A 24,666-nucleotide genomic window follows, 5' to 3' on the forward strand; every position below is an offset into this window, starting at 1 on the left:
GTTCGCTCAATTTGAGTTTAAGGAATGTTTAGGTGTCATTTTCTGCTTATATTGATTTTCCATTTGAATCTACTTTCAGGGAATAATTCATTTTTGGTTTTTGATCAGGAGTAAAGAAAAATCAAGTGGTGCGTTTTGACAGAGGGGAAGGGGTGAATCTAGCCAAGAAGAAATTGCTTGAATTTTTCAAGTAGGAAACTTGAAGATTCAGACAAAAATTAAATATATATATATTAAATATAGTCATGGCTTTCAAGTCTCTCATCACTTCCACCAAGTTGATTTTAGTTCAAATATTAAGGGTCTATAACATATATATATATATATATATATATATATATATATATATATATATATATATATATATATATATATATATATATATATATAGATATATATATATATATATATATATATATATATATATATATATAGATAATATATATATATATATATATATATATATTTAGTTTCTTTGTCTTACATTATGTTTCGCTGAAGACGGCTATTAGTCATATATCTTCTTAAAGATCTATCCGAAAAATTCCTCATGATCTTTTTTTTCTTCGTACTTAAAAAAAATGTCCTTGAAGGGTATTTGCTTTGCTCCTTCCTTGAATTGCAGACTTTAATAAATCAACCCATTCCTAACCTTTGGTTCCCGCATTTTATCTGGATAATGCGATGATATAGTACGTATATAGTAATAAAAAAAGAAAGAGAAAAAACACGTGTTTTTAGTGTATTTATTCGACAAACTAATGTTGTATAGAATAATAAAAATCACTATTAATAACAAAAACCTGCAATAAGAACCTCCAATCCATCAAGCATTCAAATTGATTGCCGTCAGTCTTAACATACTCTTCTAATCGTGAACGAACACTCTTGAACAAAGATTTTTATCAGCATCAATTTCTTGACAAGCATCAAAAGTGAACTTAATCATATCTTCAACGGTGTGGAGCTTCTGTGCAAAAACTTAATCTTTTACAGCGCCCCATAATAGAAGTTGATAGGGGTTAAACCTGGCAAGCGTGGCAGCCAGTCGATGGCGTTACAGCGTTCAATACATCTGTTGCCAAATTGTGAGTCATTCAGTGCACGCACAGCGTGTGCGAAATGGGATTAGTACCCATTTTATTGAAAATATGTCTTCGTTTTGATATTGTCCACACACTCGTGTGATGATTGCATCCTTTAATATGTTTAAGTACACAGTTTGATCAATGACTGCATACTGGGTTATAAATAAATTATTATTACTATTACAACACCTTTGAAAGAAAGCCTGTGCTGTTAACCCAGGCTGATTGAGTTGTTTTCAACAGTAATGTAAGGGTTCTCGGTCTAATAGTAAATATAGTTATGTCGATTGGCAGACCCAATAATTTAGAGTTGGCTTCGTCAGACAATACAAATTTATTTGGAGTACCTTCGCTCTCAAGTTCCTCGTTCAGGAAATTTCCAGAAATTGTCAATGACGATACGAGTCATCTTCCAGTGAGCCGTGTATCAATTAGGATGTATAGGCCTACATCTTTAGTCTTATACGACTCATCAAGCATTCCGATAATCTACGCTCTATATTAAGTTCAGATTGGGCTTTTTCTTATTTTTTTTGTTGGCTCTAAGTGAATACCTGAGCAACTTCAAACTGCTTTTTTTGCTTAGTCAGTGTAATTGGTCGACCACTTCTCGATCTGTTGTGGATACTCCCTGTCTGTTCAAATTTGTCACGTAGTCTATAGACCTAAACCTTGTTGGGGGAGGGGTTGCAAAGGTTTCGATTCTCTGTTAACGTTCACTATTTTTGTCTTCCATTATTTTTTTAATATCCCTTTTTGCTTTTCGTCTGTCCAATTCCATGCCATGGTTAAATTGCCATTTAACTGAAAGAATGAAAAGAAATGTTTAAAGTTATGTAGGATACTTCCTCAATTAAGTAAAATTGATTTTAATTGAAAGGAAATATTTTGTGATATTCGTTTGTTTATATAATAAATGCAGTGAATATATCCGCGTTTCGTTTTTTTTATTTTTTTACTTTTTTTTTATTGCTGTGTACTTAATTTTGCAGCCTTCTATAGCTGGTTTTCGACTATTAAATAAACTGGGGGAAGGCAAATTTGCATGTGTTACAGACAAGTATGGACAAAGTTCCAAAGCTGCCAGTAGCAGAATTCGGAAAGCTGCCGACACTTTAGCAGCACAACTTGTGTTTTGGCAGATTTTCTTTGAGCAAAAAGTATTTTTATATGTAAAAATAGTATTTTCAGACAAAATTTGACAACAAATTTGAAAACGTCCAAGTACGTAGTATTTTATATTGCTACCCCACTTTCTGCACGACGAGTTACAGACATGCGAAAAGAAGCATTTGGCAGTTGAAAACTATTCTAATATTAAAAGAATGAATGTTGCAATGAAATATATTATTGCAATGTGATTCGATAACAACAAAAAAAAAGAAGCTTCCTTGATAAAATCGAATATTGTTTTACATTGCTTCTGATTGCGAATTCCTGCTTCATGGCTTGTGAGTTTTTAAGAAACTTCGAGAACACACTTTATTCATAAATTGAATGGGTTGTCTCCTGCCAATGAAAAATTATATTATCAGTGACAATACCCCAAAAAGATATTTGTCCAAATCTTGGGGCTCCCACGCTGGTACAGTAGGGGCGACATGTTAAGTAAAATTTTATTTTACCGCAAACACAGCATGGATTAAGGTTTTTTTTCTCAGTTAACATTCATATGTTTTGTTGCTATTATTTAGATTATCACTAAAGTAATAAAATGAGAAAGGAGTGTAACTGAAGATTTCGAACTTCTTGGGAATCCTAATGGATTCGTTGAAAATTTTTTACGTTCATGACTCAAGAATTAAGATACTGGAAGCTACAAATTTATCTGAAAAGCAAATAAACTACTGATTTGTATAGAGCTCTTGACACCACGTCGATAATTGAATCCAGAATCTTTTTCAGAAAATTATAGTTGATTCATTTATTTTAGGTCAACTTTTAAGTATCCTTCGGGGTCACGAAGATGAAGCTTTCGTTTTGGAGCCTCATCCAACAGATCCAAGAATCCTTTTAAGTGCTGGTCACGACGGAAAGGTGATAATATGGGATGTTGAACGTTATCAATCCCTGAAGATATTTACGAATTTCATTGAAGGCCAGGGACATGGCGCTGTTTACGATGCTAAGTGGTCAATTGACGGATATACAATAGCTGCGACGGATTCACATGGCCATGTTTGTATTTTCGGCTTTGGTGATGGCCATGCATATGAAAAGGTAGCTAATTTTTTGAACTGTAAAATGTTGTGATGAGCTCGGTAGTGTAACTCTTTGGGAAAAGAATTGAAGAATCAGCTGTTGGGAGAAACTAGTATCTACAAGAAGATGTACTTATAAAGGCAGCATACAAAGATTGCTTGAGTCATAGGAGAAAAGCTTCTTAGGCTAGCCAAGTAAGATATATTTTTGAAAGTTGTGGAGAAGCTAGGCAGTGGAATAACGAGAAAGGACTAGGGCTATAAAGGGGGAAGGTATCAAAATAGGCTAGGATTATTTAATAGAACCAGGAAATCCGGAAATTGCAATGTGGTATATTACCGTCCCTGTCTCTCTCTGTACGCGAGGATTAAGGATTTATGGGGGGAAGGAACTTTGTTTTAAGGCAAGTTTTGATAAGGAGATACTAAAGTGGATAATATCGGCAAGGGGAAATTTTTTACGCTTCGTGACAAGAGAAAGTATCTGGGAAGGGATCGAAAATAGGCCCACCTTTTGCCTAATGTGCGGGGATGGGGAGGATGACTTAATGCGTTTTTTTTTTTGTAAGGAATGAAATTGTCTGATGGTGGAAATATCTTCCGAGGTGGCATACAAGGGAGGAATGGGTGGATATTGTACTAAGTGATAGAAGTTTTATAGGTATTGAGAAGTTGGAAAAGTTTGTGGGTGCAGATATGATACATGGGGGCATTTTCTGTAATCTATTTTCTGTACTGTAATTTTGATATAAGGGTGTGTCTTTTTTTATAATATTTATGTTGTTGTATTTTTGTATTAACCATGAAAAGGAGAATACTTATACATGGGGAAAGAGGTAATACAAAACACAATGTTTCTTTCAAAATGCAACTTTTTCTAAGCTGGTAATAACATTTCATGATGCATAATTGTTGTCAACTGTCATAATAAATATTAAGTAAAAGTATTTATTTAACATACAGTCTGATTACACTGCTTTGTTAACTTACACTGCTTTGTTATGTACTTGTGTTATAAAATCTGATTAAAAATGAAACTATTCTATACTAAAAAAAAACTGATTAAAAAAAAGTCTGCTCTTCATAAAACACTTGGCAGTCATTTTCAATTTTTTTTTTTTTTTTTTTTTTTTTTTATTATAAGCGCTCGTTGTTAATTCCCTGGTTACGTGGATTCGCTTCTAAGTTAAAACCTTCACATGACAAAACTTTTTAACTTAAAAGGACTAATATCAACTGGCAGGCCGCACGCGGCACGAGGGCTGTGGTTTGTCCGCCCCTGATATATTGGAAAATTATTTTTATGTAACTTTCCGGTTGTGGGACTATGCCTTCCCATGCAGAGTCCAGTTTTGTTCTAATATAATTTACGTGTTAAGATGAAAAAAAAACTAATCGTGAAGTTCAATGCGAGTTGGGTTGTAACAAATGTCTTTTGTTGATTTGCCCTGCTAATATTTCACTTGTCTTTCTTGTTTAAAACTTATCTTTGTTCATTTCAGATTCCCAAACAGTTGTTCTTCCACACCGATTATCGACCTTTGATTCGTGACGCTAATCATCATGTGTTAGATGAGCAAACTCAGTTGGCTCCTCATTTAATGCCTCCACCTTTTATTGTTGACTCCGAAGGGAATCCATACCCACCCGATATTCAGAGGCTTGTTCCAGGGCGTGAGAATTGTAATGATAGTCAGCTCATACCTCAAATTGTAAATATTAATGGTAAGTTTTTTTGTTGTTTTTTTTTTTTTGCGGATAAGTTGCTGATGTTACTTAGTTTGTGTGACTTGATGAAGTCAAATCTTGCAAAACAGTCGAAATAGAGAATTTTGAACGTAAAGACTATCTGGACTTGAAAAATGATTTCATTTTAATACAGAGAAGGAAATTGTAAAACCAGCGATTTTGTTTCATAAGACATATTTTTCCTTTGGTAATCCAAAATAAACAATTTTCTCCGACTTTTTCGTAAAATTTGCCCTACAGTTTGACTCAAAATGCTCAATGCTCCATGGTAAAGAAAGTGAGTATAAGGTCGCTTTTAGGGAGTTGAATATGGACGTAATTGGAGTAATAATGACTGGCATCGCCGACACTGGTCCCGCTTTCTCAGTTACACCAGACAAATTCTAAACAAGCCTTAATGAGTTTAACTTGTTTTGATTATGATTTTATATAATCTAAAAGCCGAAACAAAAAAAATAAAACGAAGCGAAAGCAATAGCAGAATAACAGAAATAAAAATAACCGTAAGTATTAAAAACTATTGTCTTGTTCCCATTTAGTTTTATTAATGTTTGCATTTTAATTGACTTTATGGTTTGGCTGTGGAACCTTTGATGACATTGGTTGTTTTGGTTTTGGAGACAAATTTGATATTATGTTAGCTTCCCATGGTCTCTGCTCCGTTCTAAAAACATAAAAAAAAAAAAAAATAAAAAGTGTGACAAATACTACAAAATACCTTGCCGTCGACATAGCCCTTTTTATCTAATTTTAGGGAGGAGTTGCAGAAGAACATCTTCGAGCTAGTAATCTATAAAATGAAATAGTACGTCGGAGATACGTGTACGCGATGTATTCTGTCTCCAATGCTGTTTGCCATCCTCAAATATTATATACTTCGAATGTGCGACTTCACAGGTGGAATCAGGAGTGACGGTGATTTCGTCAATGACCATAGCCGTCTTTATTTAATTTGAGGGAGGAGTTGCGGAACATCATCGAGCTTGCAAACAAAGTTGAGCCAGCAGGTCTTTCAATTAATTTGAAGAAAGCGAAAATCTTGCGAAATGATGCAAATAAAGAACCTGCCCCTCCACTTTAAGTAGGAACTGATCTACTTGAGAAGATTGATGAAATTTCCACACGCAGGAACTGCTTTGGAAGAATACGGCTTTCTCCATGGAGCTGAAACTACGGATCTTTAGTATTAACGTTCTTTCCGTGCTGATATATGGATGTTAACATTGGGCGTTAACTAAATAGCTTGAAAATCGAGGAGTTTGAGAATGATTGGCTCGGACGCATCCTTACAATTCAGTGGACATTCAAGATTACCATAGCTTTCATCCGTGATAAAACGAAACAACCACTCTTGACCGATAAAATCGGAGTTAGTCAATGGATAATACTGGGGACACATGGCGTGCGCGGGCAAAGGTTGCCTCCCTTACAGTGTGTGGTGCTGAGTCTCCACCAGAAGGCATGGACGGCAAAACGTTACCACGGGACGATGTCTGGAGAAGGATACTGCGTTTTTCATATCGTCAGTTGAAGATTTTTTGTCTGTAGCACACGAGAGGTTATCTTGTAGAGGCACCCGTTGTTGCCTTATATGCCAGCCGGTGGGGGAAGACTTAAGTAAGCTAAGTAAGTAAGGTTGCCTAGGTAAATTGAAATGATGTAGCAACCCTTTGTCGGCTTCGCCAACAAAAGTATTGCAGAGTAACACTTTGTTCAGGAATTATAGGTGAGGAATATGTGTCATGTACTTTTAAATGTATCAGAAACAAATATTGAGTTTGCAGCCAGTTGAACCATAAGTGTATCGATGTAATGTACCCTTAAATGTATCAGAAACAAGGAAAATTTAGATAAATTGGCACTAGTGTTTAAACCCTTTGATTTGCTCTTGTTTCTTCCCTATCGATTACTTTCCCTGAAAATGATAAACTTAAATCACAAACAGAAATTGATAGTAACAGTAGATGGTAGAAGTTTTGAAACCGTTGGCGGATTAAAGCTTACAATATCACCTTATTAAGCCTAGTTGGAAGTATAAAGCTATTTGTCGCTTTTCAGATTCATATACTATAAATAAATTACTAACAATTCCAAAACTACGTGAGTATATTTTATATTTTCTGTAATCGTTGAGTAAACACTCAATTGTAGGTGACAATGCTTTTTCATACCCTCCAGTGTGCCAGAAACAGATGAAAGGTGCAATAGGGGTGAAAAAATTTAGTCTCTCACCTATAAAGTTGACTGTGCTCCAACAATCGATTGACGATTAGGTTTTGTTTCTTCGCTATAGATTACCTGTAAATAGGATGTCTATGGCATCACCTTGTAGAATTAATCAGTTTTCACCAGAGAGTGCACGCTTGTACCCCCTTACATTTCCCCCACCAGGGATGCCAGAAAACAGATAAACTAATTTGTATAAACTAATAAGATTTTAACAACCCGTTCTTACTTCCACGCCCCTCTCCGCATTGGACATGCAACTGAATTTGCTTGTATCCTGAAATGCTTCAGATCTCAATAATGAAGGAATTCAATATTTGAGCTTGAGGAATGTCGTTTGGAGTCTTAATTTTTGAAGAAAAAGAATCATGCGAGTGACGTTTTATTTATATACATTTCAAGATAAAAAATTACGTCATGTTCCTCCCAGCAGTGGTCGTCTCGTTTTTAGTATTTGTGACCCATGCAAAATTACAAAACCGAAACAAACTACTCTGAACCGCTAGAGAAAAAGGCATGGAACAAGAAACAGCAAAAATCACATTGAATAACAAACAAAAATGTTGCACAAGGAAGTTTGCAGTTAGAAGACTAAGCAAAATTATATAGATTGAAGGAACGTGTTAGTTTAGCATGTGTGAGTCTGTGAAGGTAAAACAGAAAAGAAGAATATATATATATATATATATATATATATATATATATATATATATATATATATATATATATATATATATATATATATATATATATATATAGCTTTGGACTTTCTATTAGATTAAAACTTACAATATCATCTTATGGAGCCTAATTATTACTGTGTATCTATCCCTAACTGTTGAGAATCACACTGCTGCTGCCACTTTTTACTATAATAATTCCAAAACTAAATCATTTCGATGTATTTTTATTTATAATCACTGCCTAACCACATGGATACTAATTCCCTTACCCTCAAATGTGTTGGAAGCAAAGGAATATTGACAAACTATTTGTCTTAGCTTAAAATGCTTATCAGAAACCAATAATAGGTACACCTACTAGGAAAAGTTCTAAGTCATTCATCAGCAAAGATGACCACGTTCTAACACCCGAATGTTATTTTCGTGTCTTTAAATTGTCTCAGAATATAATCCGAATTCTTTCTTTAATATTTACATTAAAACCGAAGTTTTTAAACCCTCCAAACCTTTTAAGGGTATATCTAATGAAAGAGCTCGAAACTTGCAATGTAATCTTGTCGCACCTAGTTTGTAGTATAACGCTATCCGTTGCTGTTTCATTATCATATTACTACTATATACAGATGCTGCAAAAATAAAAGAACAGTACGCCAGTCATTAGAAATACATAGCCCCTACTCCCTGAAGACGACTTTGTCTAGAAACTGATTCTGAGTTTAAACGTCCTCACTTGTCTTTGAACTTTGTTCTAACAATTTGTTTGATCAAATGAAAGATAAATTAATTTGCAGAAGTTTCTAGCCCCTTATGCAAGAAGATCCCCGTACTCTAATTATCTATTCTTTCGTGCATTTCCCTCTCCGTAACGGGAATGAAACCAAATTTTTCGTATCCTTAAATGCATTGAAAGGAAATGATAAGTACGCCAACTGGCAAAAAATAACCCAACCCCTCATCGTAAAGATGACTGAGGCGTTCCAGCCAATTGTTACTTACATGTCCCCGCGTCCTCTTAAAATTTGAACCAGATTCTTCATGTGTACCGCAACACTGGTGCCGCCAACCCCTCAAAACTTTTTAAAATGGTGTATAGCATGAACGATTCATCTACTCAGATAGTTTGATCAGCTCATCAAGGACTATTGATTTGTGGTGGATAAAAAAAACTCTACTCTTAGTAGGTACTTAGAAAGGAGCGAAGGGAAAGGGCCAGGCAATTTTCGAACATTTTAAGCACTTTCCGATTTTATTCCGACTTCAATTTGAAACTGTTTGCCTGCCAGTACGGACCTTTGCAGTAGAAACCAGAAAAATAGCTCAATGGAATATAGTTCAAGGTACATAAGTTCAAATAGTCCTCTCAGACATTGACTGTAAAACTAAACTTAAACTCACTCATTGCAGGCTCTGGCTCTATTACTAGCGGAAACCGTCTGTTTTGGCTCCAGGCAAGAATTATATGCAGCTTTCCAAATGTAGTTTCATATTCATTAATCCGGCACTTTCCGTAAAAACCGAGGTGGTTAGACCGTTACCACTTCCTGGCAATAAGCTGAAATTGACGGACTCGGAATAAAAGAAAAAAGTCCAATCTAAATTGTTTTTCCTGCAATACAATGAAATCAAACCTAAATTGACAGTTAATTTAAAGTTGTTTTGCCAACGGAATTAAAGCGCATTGAGTCAAAAGGTCAATGAGAATGAGTGTTAAGTTTAGAATTTAGACATCCAAACTCCTACACAGGTAAAATTGCTGCTTATATTAAAACATACAAGCATATTTTAAATATAAATTTTTCAATATATTTTGACAGTTTATGTGCTACCAAATTACATTTTATATTCATCAAGAAAACCTTCGAATTTTATCTCTTAACATTTTGTTCTAATCTAGGTGAAGATGAGATAATTGAAATATCAGTTATTAATGACGAAACTAATCGAGCTGAACCAGGTGTGTTGATTGAGCAAATGATCAACAGGTTAGCTAATGAAACTGATAGAAGGACATCTGAAAGTCGGGCAGATAGTGATCAACTGGATGGACGTCAATCTAGAGATGTGGCGACATCCTCTTTTCAGCCTGTTGTTAGACCTTGGACAAAAAGGAATATTGTGAAGCCTCTTGATAAATATACCTTAGACCGTTCAGTTGAAAGAAGGTTAGTGTAGTTCAGGGATCAGACGCTTTTTTTATGTAGAGCGCAGCAAGCACTAATATGTGAATGAGTGAACATTGGCACTTTAACATGATTTAATAGGAATTCAAAATTTTAAGGCTACTTTTGTGTAGTATTATCCAGCAGATCTAGAAATTCAAAACAAGCTTATCTTTAATTTTTGAAATTTATTTCGTTCATATAGTTGAGTTTCAATTAAAGGCATAAGTTTAAATAGATCGAACCGATTAAATTCTTGGTTCGGAAGGAGGTAAATTCTTTTGTTCCAAACTGTTTTCTATTGATTAGAAAACAGTCAAGGCTAGGGAAATCAGTAGAAGATAGGGGCTTTTAGCAAAGTAATTCTTTTATCTTCCACCCAATATGAAGCAAGCAGAGTAATAAAAAAGATACATACAAAGAAGAAATACAAATCATATTTTTATTCAGATTTTTGTAATTAACTTCATAATTTCGCAGCGTAGCGGCGGATGTTGTGTTTTTTTATACTTTTTTTTCCTCTCAGAGACAAACTGAGTTTCCGTTTTTATCCGTTTCTTATGCTCCTTGGTGGAACCCTTAACGTTAGTAATAAATATTATAATCAAAAATGGTAATATATTTAAAACACAGAATACAAAAGACATGAAAACAATAAATACAACTAATGTTTTTATTTATATTTCCACAGTTAACTTTATAATTTCATTGGGTAACGGCAGATGTTGTCTTTTTTTCAGAGACGCTTTTTCTCTCAGAGACAAACTTGAGTTTCCCTTTTTTCAGTTTTCTATGCCCTTTGGTGGAGCCCTTAACGTTATCTAGAAATATGAAACCCCTTAACTTCTTTTGGTTGAGTTTATACATTGATTTAAATTATTAATTGGAGTAAGCTTGTACGAAAAAAAGAAGAGAATTAAGCTGTCTCATATAACCTCATAATTTCTTCAGGGAAGAAATGGGTTGCAATGAATGGAATTTGAGAACCACTGGTGTAGTTAGTTCGTTTTACAGAAGATCGGAATTGAGTACCATAGATTGGGCTATCAAGGCCCCATTTGAAAAAGAAAAAAACAACAAACGGACATGCCCACATCCTTTCCTATCCAAGAAAAGTAGAAAAACTTGATGACCAAGATTCCGCGGATCAGTAGCCTACTATTTTCCGTCCCTTGTCATGGAATCTGCCAGTACTACCACTTTATAATTATTGCTTGTGATAACTTCTTAATAGGAATAAATTTTTAGTTATTTCGATACTTGAGCAATAATCGGAAGGAGAATATGGATGAATATAACCAACAGGGGAACTTTTAAGCTAGAAAATGAATAAAATAATAATGTTCACTTCCGTTTAATTTATCAAAAAAAAAAATTGAATAAACAACTAAAACATGCAAGAAAATGACGATTAAAGATGAAACTGTATATATATAGGGAACAAAAAGAAAAAACACGAGAAAACTTGTATTTCAAAAATTTTCATAATTGTTTGTCAAAAGTGCTGATCAGCTCCTTATGATGTAAGGAGTCTTATTATGGGTCGTTATAATGACATCAAGTTTTACCCATTTGACCTGTACCTATATGTTTTATCTATAAATAGAAAGACAGGGTGGTCTAAGAAATCGACTTTTAGCTGTTTGCAGTTGTAAGTCTCATGAAGTCGGGACACCAATAACACTCAACTCCGCTCTACTTTGTTTTTACCTTCTGTGTATTTGATCAAAGACTTTACATCTGACATTCTAAAAGTTTCAAACCTTTTCAAAATGGTTTCAAATAAAGGCTCCACTCTAAAGGCGCTGAAAAAGGAAAGATTTATCGTATAGCTATTTTACGATAAAGTAGATACTTATTAATAAGTTCTCACATTTTGGAGCTTGAGGGACTTGTATATCCTTAGCTTACTTCCTGATCAATATCTTGATCTTGACCTTGAAAAAAAAAACAAGAAAAAAGGTGGACACGTCAGTGTTACTCATGCAGAAAAGTGCTTTTCCTCGTTGCTCGAGGTGGAGGGCTGCCAGTTTTCTGGATGGGGTTTTTGGCAAAGATGATTCCAATGGTGTGCCTTTCTTTTCGATTCCACACTATTTTGGAGGGGTTTCAGGCTGGAATACCCATAAATTTGTTTTCAAAATAGTATTTTACTATTAAAACTAATCGAAATAATAGTTAATCAGCTGCAAAAGGGATTTTTTTTTCTCACTAGAAAGTTTTTTTTTTAAGTGTTTTAAATTTTTTTTTGGCTACTATGGGCATTGGCTCGTTCTTTACTAGGTTGCAGCTATTGCTGCAACCATTATTTTATACCTATTAACACTTTACTTCTCATAACATGTGAAAGAAAGAAGCTGTAGCACTAGTACCCCTAAGAAAGGACCTTGGTAAGGATTGTTATGAATTTCTTTTGTGAAACTCCTTCCTAAATTGATCTAAGGAGGATGAACAAAGTTTCATGATAGCCAAATACAACTAAGAATTGGTCATAGTTCTCTCATGAGCTTAAACTTATTTATCTAAACTTTATTTTATACAAGTGTCACAATTGGGGTGGAGGAGGAGCGTGCGCCACTGTGTTAACCTCAAGTGACTTGGTGGTGTGGCGAGGTGTTAGCAGCAGTTGTGGTAGTAGTAGTAGTAGCATAATTGTAATATTGCACTTTATCCTCTAATTTAATATTGTTTAGTTCTATATTTATGTACATCCTGGCCGAATGATTAGCGCGCCAGATTTACAAGCAAAGGATCAGTGGTTAGAGTCTGCTTGGTGACCAGACTCTATTCACCTAAGTACATCCAGCTTCGAATGGGTACCTAGAGGAATCTAGAGGACAACACGGGAAGTGACGGGTGATTTTCTCCCAACAGCGCATAGCGCTCCCGGTTGAGGGCAGAGCGGCAAGTGACTGGTAAATGCGCTGCGTGGACCTCATTGGTTCTTTTGCGAAAGTGTGTTGTTTTGTAGTTCTATAATTGGGGAAGGGAAATAAGATAGATCTTAATAGTTTTTGGCAACTGAGTGTTAAGCTCAATCTGTATAAAATAATTTTTAAGCCGGATGAGGATATTTTCCTTAATGGTTTCGCAACAGTCTTGTAATTTGGCGTAACTGCAAATGGTTCAACGTTAATCGGCGTAACTTTCGTAATTATAAACTTGTTAATTCATTAGTGGGTAACTTCATCGTTAATATATGCGTATCATAGTATGCACATCTTCGCAAGTGCATATTTTTTTTATTTATTGCTCAGGTTATCTACTAGTTTTACTAGATTGTGTTTGTTTTCGTTTTTTTAACATTTCGTAAAATGTTTGGGTAATTTCGATTGGGTAAACTGATCTATTAAGAATATTCTGATTATACAGAAAAGAGTCAAAAGACGAAGGGAGATGAGTAAAGATGAAAAGGAACGTCATTTTGATGTTCATATTGGTCTAAGGTTTTCCGTTCCTATCTAAACATTTTTGTTTATAATTCGGTCGCTCGTGAGAGTGACAAAATCAGTGAACCTGACAAAATCTTTGGAATTAAAAAAAAATATATCTGTCATCATATTTGTAGTAAGCAATTGCTTACGTCTAGACAAGCTCAAAATGCTTTTAAACCTTCAGAAATTAAGTATTATATTTTCTGGCTTCATTATAATAGAGAAATATTTTGTGAATGCCAATTGGCCATATATACAAGGACACAAATTAAATGAGGTAACATTGAACTAGTTAAATTTTTTATGTTTGGAATAAGCATAAATACAAGATTGTATTAATTTACATATTGTTTGGAAGTCCTGTTTTTTATAGTTACGATTGTTATGGTTTGTTCTTTATTTATATCTTGAATGTAGTGAGCTTTCAGTCTAAGAGGCCTTTAATTCTAATTCATTTTATTTGGGTGTCCCCTTCCTGGAAAAAGACTATTCCACGTCTAATTTCCTGTGTTTTTCATAAATTACGCCCGTTGGTTTTAATTGTTTCCTTTTTTCTTTTTGATTTTGCTTTATTATGGCCTTCATATAGTTTAATTTCAGGTCTTGTAGCCTTTCTAGTATTATTTTTAGTTTGTTTGGACTTCATTGTGTTAGTATCCAAAAAAGCATTTTCCAAAAATGTTTAAAATCATTGTTAGGATCATTATAACCTAAAGAAGATGCATATTTAAGCCTTTTTTCCCTCTTTTTTAAAATAATGCCTTCAACCCCTTTGTGCACGGGGATCTTTAAAAGAAACTTTAAGTGACGAATCTTGACCAAAGATTTGGTTCAATCTACTTTTCGGATTTCTGTATTTTAATTTTTTTTTTTTTTTTTTTTTTTTGCTAACATTATGGGATGCTACACACAATATATATATATATATATATATATATATATATATATATATATATATATATATATATATATATATATATATATATATAATATTTTCTAAATAATATTTGTTTTTTTTCTAAATTCAGTACTAAAAGTGAGTTAGGAGTTTAAACATTTCTGAAAACATCATTTTCAACCCGCTACTTCACGGTCAGGCTAATAACGTTTACCTAAAACATGCTCTGTTTTGAAAACTTCTTTAAATACATTGATTAGCAGGTCCATAATATAATGAACTATTACTAAGGGGTACCTAAATAAGGCTACTGAGTATAGCCAATAAATTATTGAGTGTAATCTATTATTTTATTTAGGACTGCTCATGGGGAAGAAGAGCTTAAGTTATACAACCAAGAACCCCGAATTTATCCTGTGGCTCATAACACACATGTTGCTCGAACTGAGGCAAATATTAGGCGAAGGCGTATGAGGATAAGAACATCTGAGCCGGAAGAATCACCTGTGCGACAACGACCTCGGTCTACACCAGGCAGTAGTAGTAGGAGAAATAGAAGTGAGAGAGTAAATGTAGTCAACGAAGAACAACAAGACCTTGAAAGAAGACGGAGAACAGTCACGAGGCAAATTATGCAAGATGACGTAAGAATTTGTTGTTGTTGCAATCATATTTTTGCAAACTATTTCTTCGGTAACACCTTTCACCTCTCTTACTTCTCTCCGCACACTTTTTTAATATCTTGTTACGGAAGAGGTATTTCGGAAAATATCTTGATGACAGACGCTAGGATAGAGCGTTTATAGATTTAAAGTATCGGTAGGACTACCGTTGGTACGGGGACTTGGCTTTTTCGGGCATGTACTCTTATAAACTTCTGCCTTTCTCTCAAATTAAATAAATACGTTTATGCATTCACGTGACTCAAAAGTACAAAATTTTCAGGATGATGATAAAGCTTTTATTAACTCTGAGATATCTCCTCACCTTACTCTTAGTTTACATTTTTTGGCATAGTCTACTTGTAAAACCTGGATTGTTTAATTAACAACACTAAATATTTCTGTAACTGAAGCAAAATTGAGAATTTTAGTCTTCTTTTTTTTCTGGTGATGGATAAATTCAGTATGCAGAATTACATACTTTCTCCAATTTTCTTTAGTAGAAAAAATATACGCCTGAAGCTGCTCCATTTTATCTTTTTGTTTAAGCCTGTAATAGCGTAGGACTAAACTATGTTACAAATATATATATAGCTTGGTTTTTAAAGTAAATTAAAATTTTAGGGTACATTTTGAGATTAAAATTGGTATATATATATAGCTTGGTTTATATATATAATATATATATAGCTTGGTTTTTAAAGTAAATTAAAATTTTAGGTTTCATTTTGAGATTAAAATTGGTAGCGAATAATTAATTTATGCAAAAAATTACTGCTCTAATTGTCTAATTGAAATTTAACTACCAACTAGATAAGAATGCAATGCATATTAATTTTTGGTTTTTTATTTGTCGTTTTATCAGAATTTCATTTGCATAATCATAGACGTTCTATAATCGTTTCATCGAATTTCTGTCTGTTTTTCCTTTTAGTAAATTTCGTCACTCCTAATCCACTATAACTTGCATGTGTGAACTATTTCTACCAGACAAATGTAATAACTTCCTTTTATGCCAAGACTCTAAAGTACCGTTCAAATCATGATCTATGTAGATTTTAATGTCTTAAAGAGGATGCCAGGTCAACCACATGTTTAAACACGGAGGTTTAGACATACCTGCTTATGTACATCTCCTCAATTACAAATGAAAAAGAGGGTGATAAAAAAGCTTACTGATTGGCAGAAATAGCAATCTGTTAGATTGGAATAGAAATAAAATTGAAACATAAATAGCAATTGAAATGGCAAAGGTAGGACACAGAGCTCTAGACACTAGAACTGGACACTTATATCATCAGCTAATTTCTGCCAAATGCCGAAGTTTACGTGTAATGAGGAGCTGTAAGGACATAGATCTCTGTCCAAATACATAGCCCAGCATTAATATCTATCTACACCGCCTTTGCTCTTTACTTTTCTATAATTCTATAGGAACACTTTTTTTTTATATTTCTGTTGTTTCCAAAACAATGTGAAGTATATTTAAGGTCTGTGACAGCTTCACGCCGTAAAACCGAAACGTAGAACTGGTCTACAGAAAAACACATTTTTTCAGTTACACTGTGGTTTCTGGAAGATAGTTTGTCCTTAAATTCAGAATTACTATATTGCCCTTAGTTTTAGTTTAATGCTGGTTTATGTAAATACCTGCTTCAGTCTATGCCCCAATTGTCCAATTGAAGTTTAATTACTAATTAAATTAGAAGACAAAATATTACACTTTTTTTTATCAGCAATTTTGTTTGCATTATATAAACGTTTTATAATTGCTACATCGAATTTTTGTGTGTATTGCCTTTTAGAAAAATTCGTCACTACTAATTCATTCTAGTTGGTATATTTAAACTTGTTCTACTAGATAGCTGCAACAGGTTTCTTATGTGCCAAGATTCTAAAATGCTTTCAGTGTAATGCTGCTTTATGTAAATGCTTACTTCAGCCTGTGCATTACGTGTTGTGCGTTTCCTGCTAAGGAGAAAAAAATTCAAGTCTTTAGCTGTTCAAAGAAATGAACAAAATAAAAGTAAAGAGAAGTGATTAAGCACATCTAATCATGTTTTGTCATAATTTCTTGTGATACTTCGGTTCAAGAACATCTTTTCGTATTAGCCCAGTTGTAGTCGGATAGCATTGCAGTACTTGATTTGCCTTGATAACGCTTTCCTATCTGAAAAATGTCCTGGTTGAACCGTTCTTCATATTAGTCACAAACGTCGCACAGTTTACCGGGGAAAAAGTCTAAATGGTCCCTCAAGGGCTATATCATAAGCGTTTTGTTGCATCCCATATTGCATATATCTTGAGTGTTTTTAATCGGAACATGATTTATTAGTAAAACACCGTTAACATAAAAAGAATATTTCACTACCTCCCCTAAAGAGCAACGCTTGTTCGGGGGCGGGGGAGGTAGGGGAACATATCACTAAGCTAAAAAAAGAAATTTGCCACAGATACCACCACAATAATCAACAAGTACATACAAACAAGTATCATTCTTTACCTCCATCAATAGTCTTAGCGTCACTTTTTAAAATATTCTATTTTATTGACTATATTATTGACTAGAGAGATATGTTTTTTAGGCTATGTAAAATGAGGGGGGAACATGTCTCTATTATTAATATCTATCAGTGACCAGTTAAGTTTTAAAAACTTGCTAGTGAAGCTTTTTAAACTTAACTGATTGCTAGAGTTTACTATGCAGCTTCTGCTAAAAGAGAGACATTTTTTTTCATATACGTCCATGGCGGGGGATTCGGTGATGTAACTAAATGGGAATTAAACTTCATGTGATGAAATCCAAAAGCTTGTGATAATTTTTATTTCGAGTGTGAAAACATTCAGTTGACGATCTGGGTACTAGTCTTGATTTGTATTTTTAGGAGGATTCACGAGACACTATAACACGTCAGAGCAACAGATTAGCCAATCAGCGTCGCCGACAGGCCATTCAAAGCGTTTCATCCGACGAGGAGACTTCCCCTGATGTTGAAACACCAATGGTCAATGGCCAAAGTGTATCAGATGGTTCTCGTGCATCAAGCGAGTCGGATTCAGCAGAATCCGAGCCAGAATCAAATTCAAATGAGTCCAGTGACTATAGTGATTGGCTGGGTGAGGCAGGAAACAGCTTACAACCTCCGAAAAGAGTGACTATCGAAAGGAAAAAAAGGTTTGATTTTGTGTTATTCTTTTATATATGTATTTGTCGAGTGTAAACTCCCTTATCTTTCCATGTGGTTGAAATCTTTTTATCATGGGCCACTCTTTTATCAGCAGCTTTTGCTTTATTTTCGGACAGGATGATCACTGGGATGAAAATTTTCCAGAACTGTAAGCTCTCTTGGCCTCTGGTCGTCAACTTTGAACTCTGGGATTACTCTAGTGTGAAAAAGGTTGATACGCCTCAACAGATCTGCCTACTAAGTCCAAAGAATAGTAAATTCTTCGAACAAACATTTTTTTTCATCTATAAAAAGTAAAAATATAAGAAAAGCTCTTTTATAAAAACAAAAGCAAAATTTTTCAACTTCATACATATAGAAAAAGAAAAAAAAAAATTGAAAAATTTTGCTTTCAATTGCTAAAATTGTCGAACACTAAAAATGCTTACGTTCAACACAAGGAATATCCTCCGAATAAAAATTATCTGGAACTTTTTCTGAAAGTATCCGACATTGTTATACACTCTACTCCCGAGCACTGTTTGTGTGACTGTAGTCTTATTGGTTAGACTGTGGAGCATGGCTGTCCATGTCATACTGCATCAAGAGAAAAGCGGTAGTACTTCGATGTTCACAAGAAATGTTTGGAACTCTAGAAAAAAAAACTATTCAGTTTAGTCATAAGTTTTATCATTAGGTTTTGCCAAATTATGGACCAAATTATGAATTTGATAGGAATTTCAAACTGTATGAATCAGTGAAAAGATCTTACTTTAGAGGTAGACGAAGCACAAGGCAAGATAACCATTTATTTCCAGCCTAAATAATGAAGACAAAAAAAAGAAAATTACCACATGACGTTATAATGCTTCACTCAGCACTCAAAACGCTTATTGTTGACGTTGTGTTCCTTGAAGTCATGTGGTATGCCAATAATTTTTTGCTGCATGTTTCTATTCTGAACGTCGAGTGTGGCAAAAACGTGTGGTTGTTGCAGCAGCTGCCTAGCTACGGCTGAAATAATCGTAAGAAAAACAATATTGAATTGGAATATTATATTGAATAGAAAACGAATAATCATAGGTTTTTATTTTGCTTAAAGTCAAAATTCGTAGAAGTTATTTTCTCGTTTCATTTGTTTTTCGTTCCTCTTTTAGCTGCGCTATGTCAGCAGCATATATATATTTCTAAGCAATCGACATATGTTAATACCACAGACTTGTTGGCTTGCTTGTTGGGAAAGTTTTTCGGATGTTCATGAACGTGGTTGTAAAGAAACCCATCTGTGTGACCGAAAACATATATCGAGGAGATGAAACGAAAAATACAAAGGGATAAGGCCAATATAAACAAACAAAATAAAAAACGAATAGTAAGACTTTTTGTGTTTTAAGGGGCATATATATTCGACCAATAATCACGGTTTGTCTTTACATGATGATGTTTGAATAAATTGGGTTTTGTTTTTTTCAGGATGCCAAACATAATTATAGACTATGTATTTTATATTTGTATCACTATATCACTTTAATATTATGAACTTTGACGCAACAATTTACTGCTGGAACTTTTTCTCTTGACATGCTAGATGACAGTTAAATTTTGGAATAGAATTTGCCCCAGTTTATTTTCTTGTTACTAGTCAATGATCTCATACCTTTTATGTTTCTAGGAAGCGAAGAATTCAGCGCATAACTAGCGAAGAAGAAGATGAAAATCCAGGGGTTACTAATGAAGGACGTCATGTTCGTAGAAGGAGAAGGAGGAATGTTGTTGCTACTGTTAATACTGATGATACAGTTGTCTCACAGTCGGGGAGTGCTCCTGAGGAAGAGGCAGTAGAGCCATCTGCTGTAACTGAGGTGGAAGGGGAAAGGCGATTAAGAAGAAGAGGACCCCGGAGAGAGATTAGGTCTCAGAGACAGGTATTTCTTCTATAAAGCAAATATTCTAAATTTTTAAAGAATATACCCTTCTGTCACAAAGGAAGGATACCTTCTGTCCCTTCTGTCCCAAAACGTGTTTTTAATTATTCTTCTTTCATTTCATTGAATTGTCTTGTTTCACCTCACTTTATTTACCAGTCCTAGTTGGACTTCGCTGAAGTAAGGATGGTGGGACTGTTTTAAAAAAATTCCATTTTAGTTTTATTGGCCATATGTTGTTGTAAGTCTCTTCATTTATATTAATTAAAAAAACTTTTTCCACAAAATAAGTTTTTCAAAGAAAAGTAAAGAACTCCATTAAACAAAAAATGAGCAAAAATAAAATCAAATAATCTGCCAAGCGTGAAACTACCACAAATCAGCATCGATAAACAAATGAAACCTAAAACGAACAGAAATTACAATAAATAGCCTAGTCAAAATCAAAACGAGAAGAAATTAACATGAATTTGGTTCAAAACCCCTATGCCTTCCCAAGGCCAGAACATAATTTGCACTTTACTGAAAAAATAAAAATGTTTTTACTTTTATAACTTTAATAAATCAAATAATATTAACATTTTGATCACTAAATATCAGTACATGTATATTAAACTGACAATGCACATTCTTTTCTTTTTTTTTCTGTAAAGTGCAAATATATAAAATATATAGTTGAAATAAATAAATATCGCCTCTTCCAAGTGATAACGTAATAAAAAGAAAAAACAAACATTACTGGGAAGCTAAAAAAGGTTTTGAATATTTGTGTTCTATATGACTGTTTGCCACTTTGTGAGCTCACAAGACTCCAAAAAGTGGTAGTGGTTCTGGAAGTGGTAGTGGTCTTTTATCTCATGTGGCCTTCAGGATAGGAACACTAAAACTTTCCAGTTTTGACTAAAATGAACACTTTGATTGAAAAAGTTGTTGACAAAAGTTGCCAACTTGTTAAAAACCTTGCTTGATATACACTATTAGGCTTCTCCCATGGTATCAAAGAAGTCAACAAGGTTATTTATAAAGATTAATTAAAAAAAAAACTTTCCGAAAAAGAAGTTTTTCAAAGAAAAGTAAAGGCCATTTCAAACAGTTCGTGGTAACGAACTGTAAGTAAGGAGCGACCCAGCTCAATGGTAACCGAAACTTTAAAAAACGGGATTTTGATACCAATAGATACATCAAAAGGATCAGATTTTAATATTGATTTCAAATATATAAGTTTCATTAAGTTTAATCTTACCTATCAAAAGCTACGTGCCTGAGAAAATTTGGCTGATTTTCGAAAAAAGGGGGAAAGACCCCCTAAAAGTTATAGAACCTTAATGAAAATCACACCATCATATTCAGCGTATCAGAGAACCCTACTGTAGAGGTTTCAAGCTCCTATCTAAAAAAATGTGGAATTTTGCATTTTTTGCCATAAGAAAGAACACGGATGCGTTTTTTTTTTTTTTTTTTTTTTTTTTTTTTTTTCCCCAGGGGTGATCGTATCGACACAGTGGTCCTAGAATATCGTGGGAGGGCTCATTGTAATGGAAATTAAAAGTTCTAGTGCCCTTTTTAAGTGACCAAAAAAAATGGAGTGCAACTAGGCCCCCTCCCACGCTTATTTTTTTACCAAAGTCACCCGATCAAAATTTTGAGATAGCCATTTTGTTCAGCATGGTCGAAAATATGATAAATATGTCTTTTGGGATGACTTAATCCCCCGAAGTACCCAGAGGGAGGGCTAAAAGATATGAACTTTACCCAATGTTAACATATAGTATTGGTTATTCGGAAGTATACAGAAGTTTTCAGGAGGTTTTTTTTATGCTTGTGGGAGGGATGGGGGGGTCGGGAGTTATGTTGGAGGATCTGTTCATGAAGGAATTTTTCATGGGGGAAGGGAACGCTCCAGGAAGGGGGCGCCGGACTGGCAAGCATTATTTCTTGGTTCTGGGGAAGTATACAAGCATTTTCAGGAAGGAGATTGTCTGGAGGGGGGGCTAGAGGAGGGAGTTACTTTGGAGAATATGTCCGTGGAGGATGTTTCTTTGGGGTAAGGGACAGTTCTATGAAGGGGGCGCCGGATTTCCAAGTATTATTTAAAAAACGATCAGAAATTAAATAAAAAAAAAACCAAGTTTTTTCAACTGAAATGTAAGAAGGAATAATAGAACTTAAAATGAACAGAAATTATAACGTATGTGAGGGGGTTCTCCCCCAAGTCAATACCTCGCTCTTTACGCTACAGTTTTTTTTAGTGCTTTCAAAAGAGCTATCTCTTCTAATTAAACGGCCTTTGTGATTCAGGGGTTTGTGAATCAAATTTTTTTTTAACTTTTAACGTAAAGAGCGTGGTATTGACTAAGGGCAGAACCCCCTCATATACGTAATAACATATACGTAATAAAAAAACAATAAAAAAACAAGCGATACGGCTCAATAGTAATCGAAACTTTTAGAAACGTAATTTTGATGTCAATAAATGTATCAAAAGAATGTGTTTATAATGCTGATTGTAAATATATAAATTTTATAAAGTTTAGTATTACTCATCAAAGGCAACAAGCCTGAGGAAATTTACTTGATTTTTTTAAAGAGGGGGGTAACATCCACTAAAAGTGAAAGAATTTTAATGAAAATCACAACGTCAGATTCAGCGTATCAGAAAACCCTATTACACAGGTTTCAAGCTCATATCTGCAAAAATCTGCAACTTTGAATTTTTGCCAGAAGAAAAATATACGAATATAGAAGTTAGTTACGTAAGTTAATTTGTAAAGACATTCATTTAGCAAAAGAAAAGTAAAATTTTTATGCAAATAAAAGCTGCATTAACTAAAAAACGATCAGAAATTAAATAAAAAAACAAGTTTTTTAAACTGAAAGTAAGGAGCGACATTAAAACTTAAAACGAACAGAAATTATTCCGTATATGAAAGGGCTGTCCCCTCCTCAACGCCTCGCTCTTTATTCCGTATATGAAAGGGGCTGTCCCCTCCTAAACGCCTCGCTCTTTACGCTAAAGTTTTTTATTGTTTTAAAAAAAAATTGTGAGACAGAGTCAAACTTTAGCGTAAAGAGCGAGGCGTTGAGGAGGGGACAGCCCCTTTCATATACGGAATAAAGAGCGAGGCGTTGAGGAGGGGACAGCCCCTTTCATATACGGAATAATTTGTGTTCGTTTTAAGTTTTAATGTCGCTTCTTACTTTCAGTTAAAAAAACTTGTATTTTTTATTTAATTAAACTTAAGATCAGCAGATACAAATACCTGTTAACATTCAAACTCAAAACGATATGAAATTACTATTCAAGAATAAATGAAACCCAAAACGAACAGAAATTAAATAAGCAATCATAGCAAAAGAACATACAACAAGTAATAATATAAATGAAAAAATAGATCTTAAAGCGAGTAATGCTTAAATTCAATCTGCAAATCAAACTGAAAGCGAAAACAAATATTTTGCTATTGAAGTATAAATGAAACTCAAAACGAACAGAAATTAAACAAACAATCAACGCAAACAAACGTACAATAGATATTAATGTAAATGTATAAAAAATCTTAAAACGAGTGAAACTTAAATTGAATATGCAAATCAAGCTTGAAACGAACAAAAATCACTACAAACAAGAGTTTGGGTATTTCCTCCTTCTCTCACTGTAAAAGTCTAAGACCTATTGCGTCATTGGCGCTTTACTGAAAACGAATTTCATTAACACCGGAGTTTTTTTTTATCTGACCTTTGAACTATTTTTAACAAAATAGCTATCTCAAATTTTTATTTGATGCTCTTGAGGGAAAAGGGGGCGGAGGGGGGGGGGTAGTCACCCTCTGATCTTTTTTTACTCTTAAAAACTGAACTAGAACTTTCAATTTCCAATCAAATGAGCCTTCTCTGAAATTTATACGAGCATCCTTTCCATAACAGCTGTATATGCCCCCCCAGGCATAACTTACAACGCCTACCCCGGGCCCAGAAGGATTATGTCCACCCAGGAGTTTTCGTTATATAATCTTTGAACAATTTTGAAAAAATGGCTCTCTCAAAGTTTTTATTGGATGGGTTTGAGAAAAAAGGGCGTAGAGGGCAGGGGAGGCAGGGGCTAGTTGCCCTCCAATCTCTTTTAACTCTTGAAAAGGGAAATAGAACTTTCAATTTCCAATCAAATGAGCCCTCTCCGAAGTTTCTACGAGCATCCCTTCCATAAGAACCATTTATCCCCCAGGGCACTATTTATAATACATGTCCCGGGCCATTAGAGGTTGCGTCGACACAGGAGATTTTCTTATCTGAACTTTGAACTTTTTTTTAACGAAATGGCTGTCTCAAAATTTTTATCGGATGCATTTTGCAAAAAAAAGGGTGTGTGGAGGGGCTAGTTGCCCTCGGATATCTTTTGACTCTTAAAAAGGGAACTAGAACTTTCAATTTCCAATCAAATCAGCCCTCTTTGAAGATTATACGTGCATCCCTTTCA

At 34.3% G+C, this 24,666-nt stretch overlaps 1 protein-coding gene across 1 annotated transcript in view; it reads left to right on the top strand.

Moving 5' to 3' along the window:
- Positions 1-24,666, top strand: part of BRWD3 (bromodomain and WD repeat-containing protein) — a 128,154-nt gene that overhangs the window by 81,815 nt on the left and 21,673 nt on the right. The window contains exons 12-17 of the mRNA XM_089106339.1: positions 3,022-3,308; positions 4,792-5,014; positions 9,842-10,109; positions 14,797-15,082; positions 17,986-18,275; positions 19,940-20,192. Of these exons, the coding sequence (XP_088962465.1) occupies positions 3,022-3,308; positions 4,792-5,014; positions 9,842-10,109; positions 14,797-15,082; positions 17,986-18,275; positions 19,940-20,192 (1,607 nt within the window). The remainder of the gene's footprint in view (positions 1-3,021; positions 3,309-4,791; positions 5,015-9,841; positions 10,110-14,796; positions 15,083-17,985; positions 18,276-19,939; positions 20,193-24,666) is intronic.

This window comes from Artemia sp. Qi Xiang Cuo, chromosome 20 (genome assembly GCF_049724085.1).
Source record: "Artemia sp. Qi Xiang Cuo chromosome 20, ASM4972408v1, whole genome shotgun sequence".
NCBI lineage: Eukaryota > Metazoa > Arthropoda > Branchiopoda > Anostraca > Artemiidae > Artemia > Artemia sp. Qi Xiang Cuo.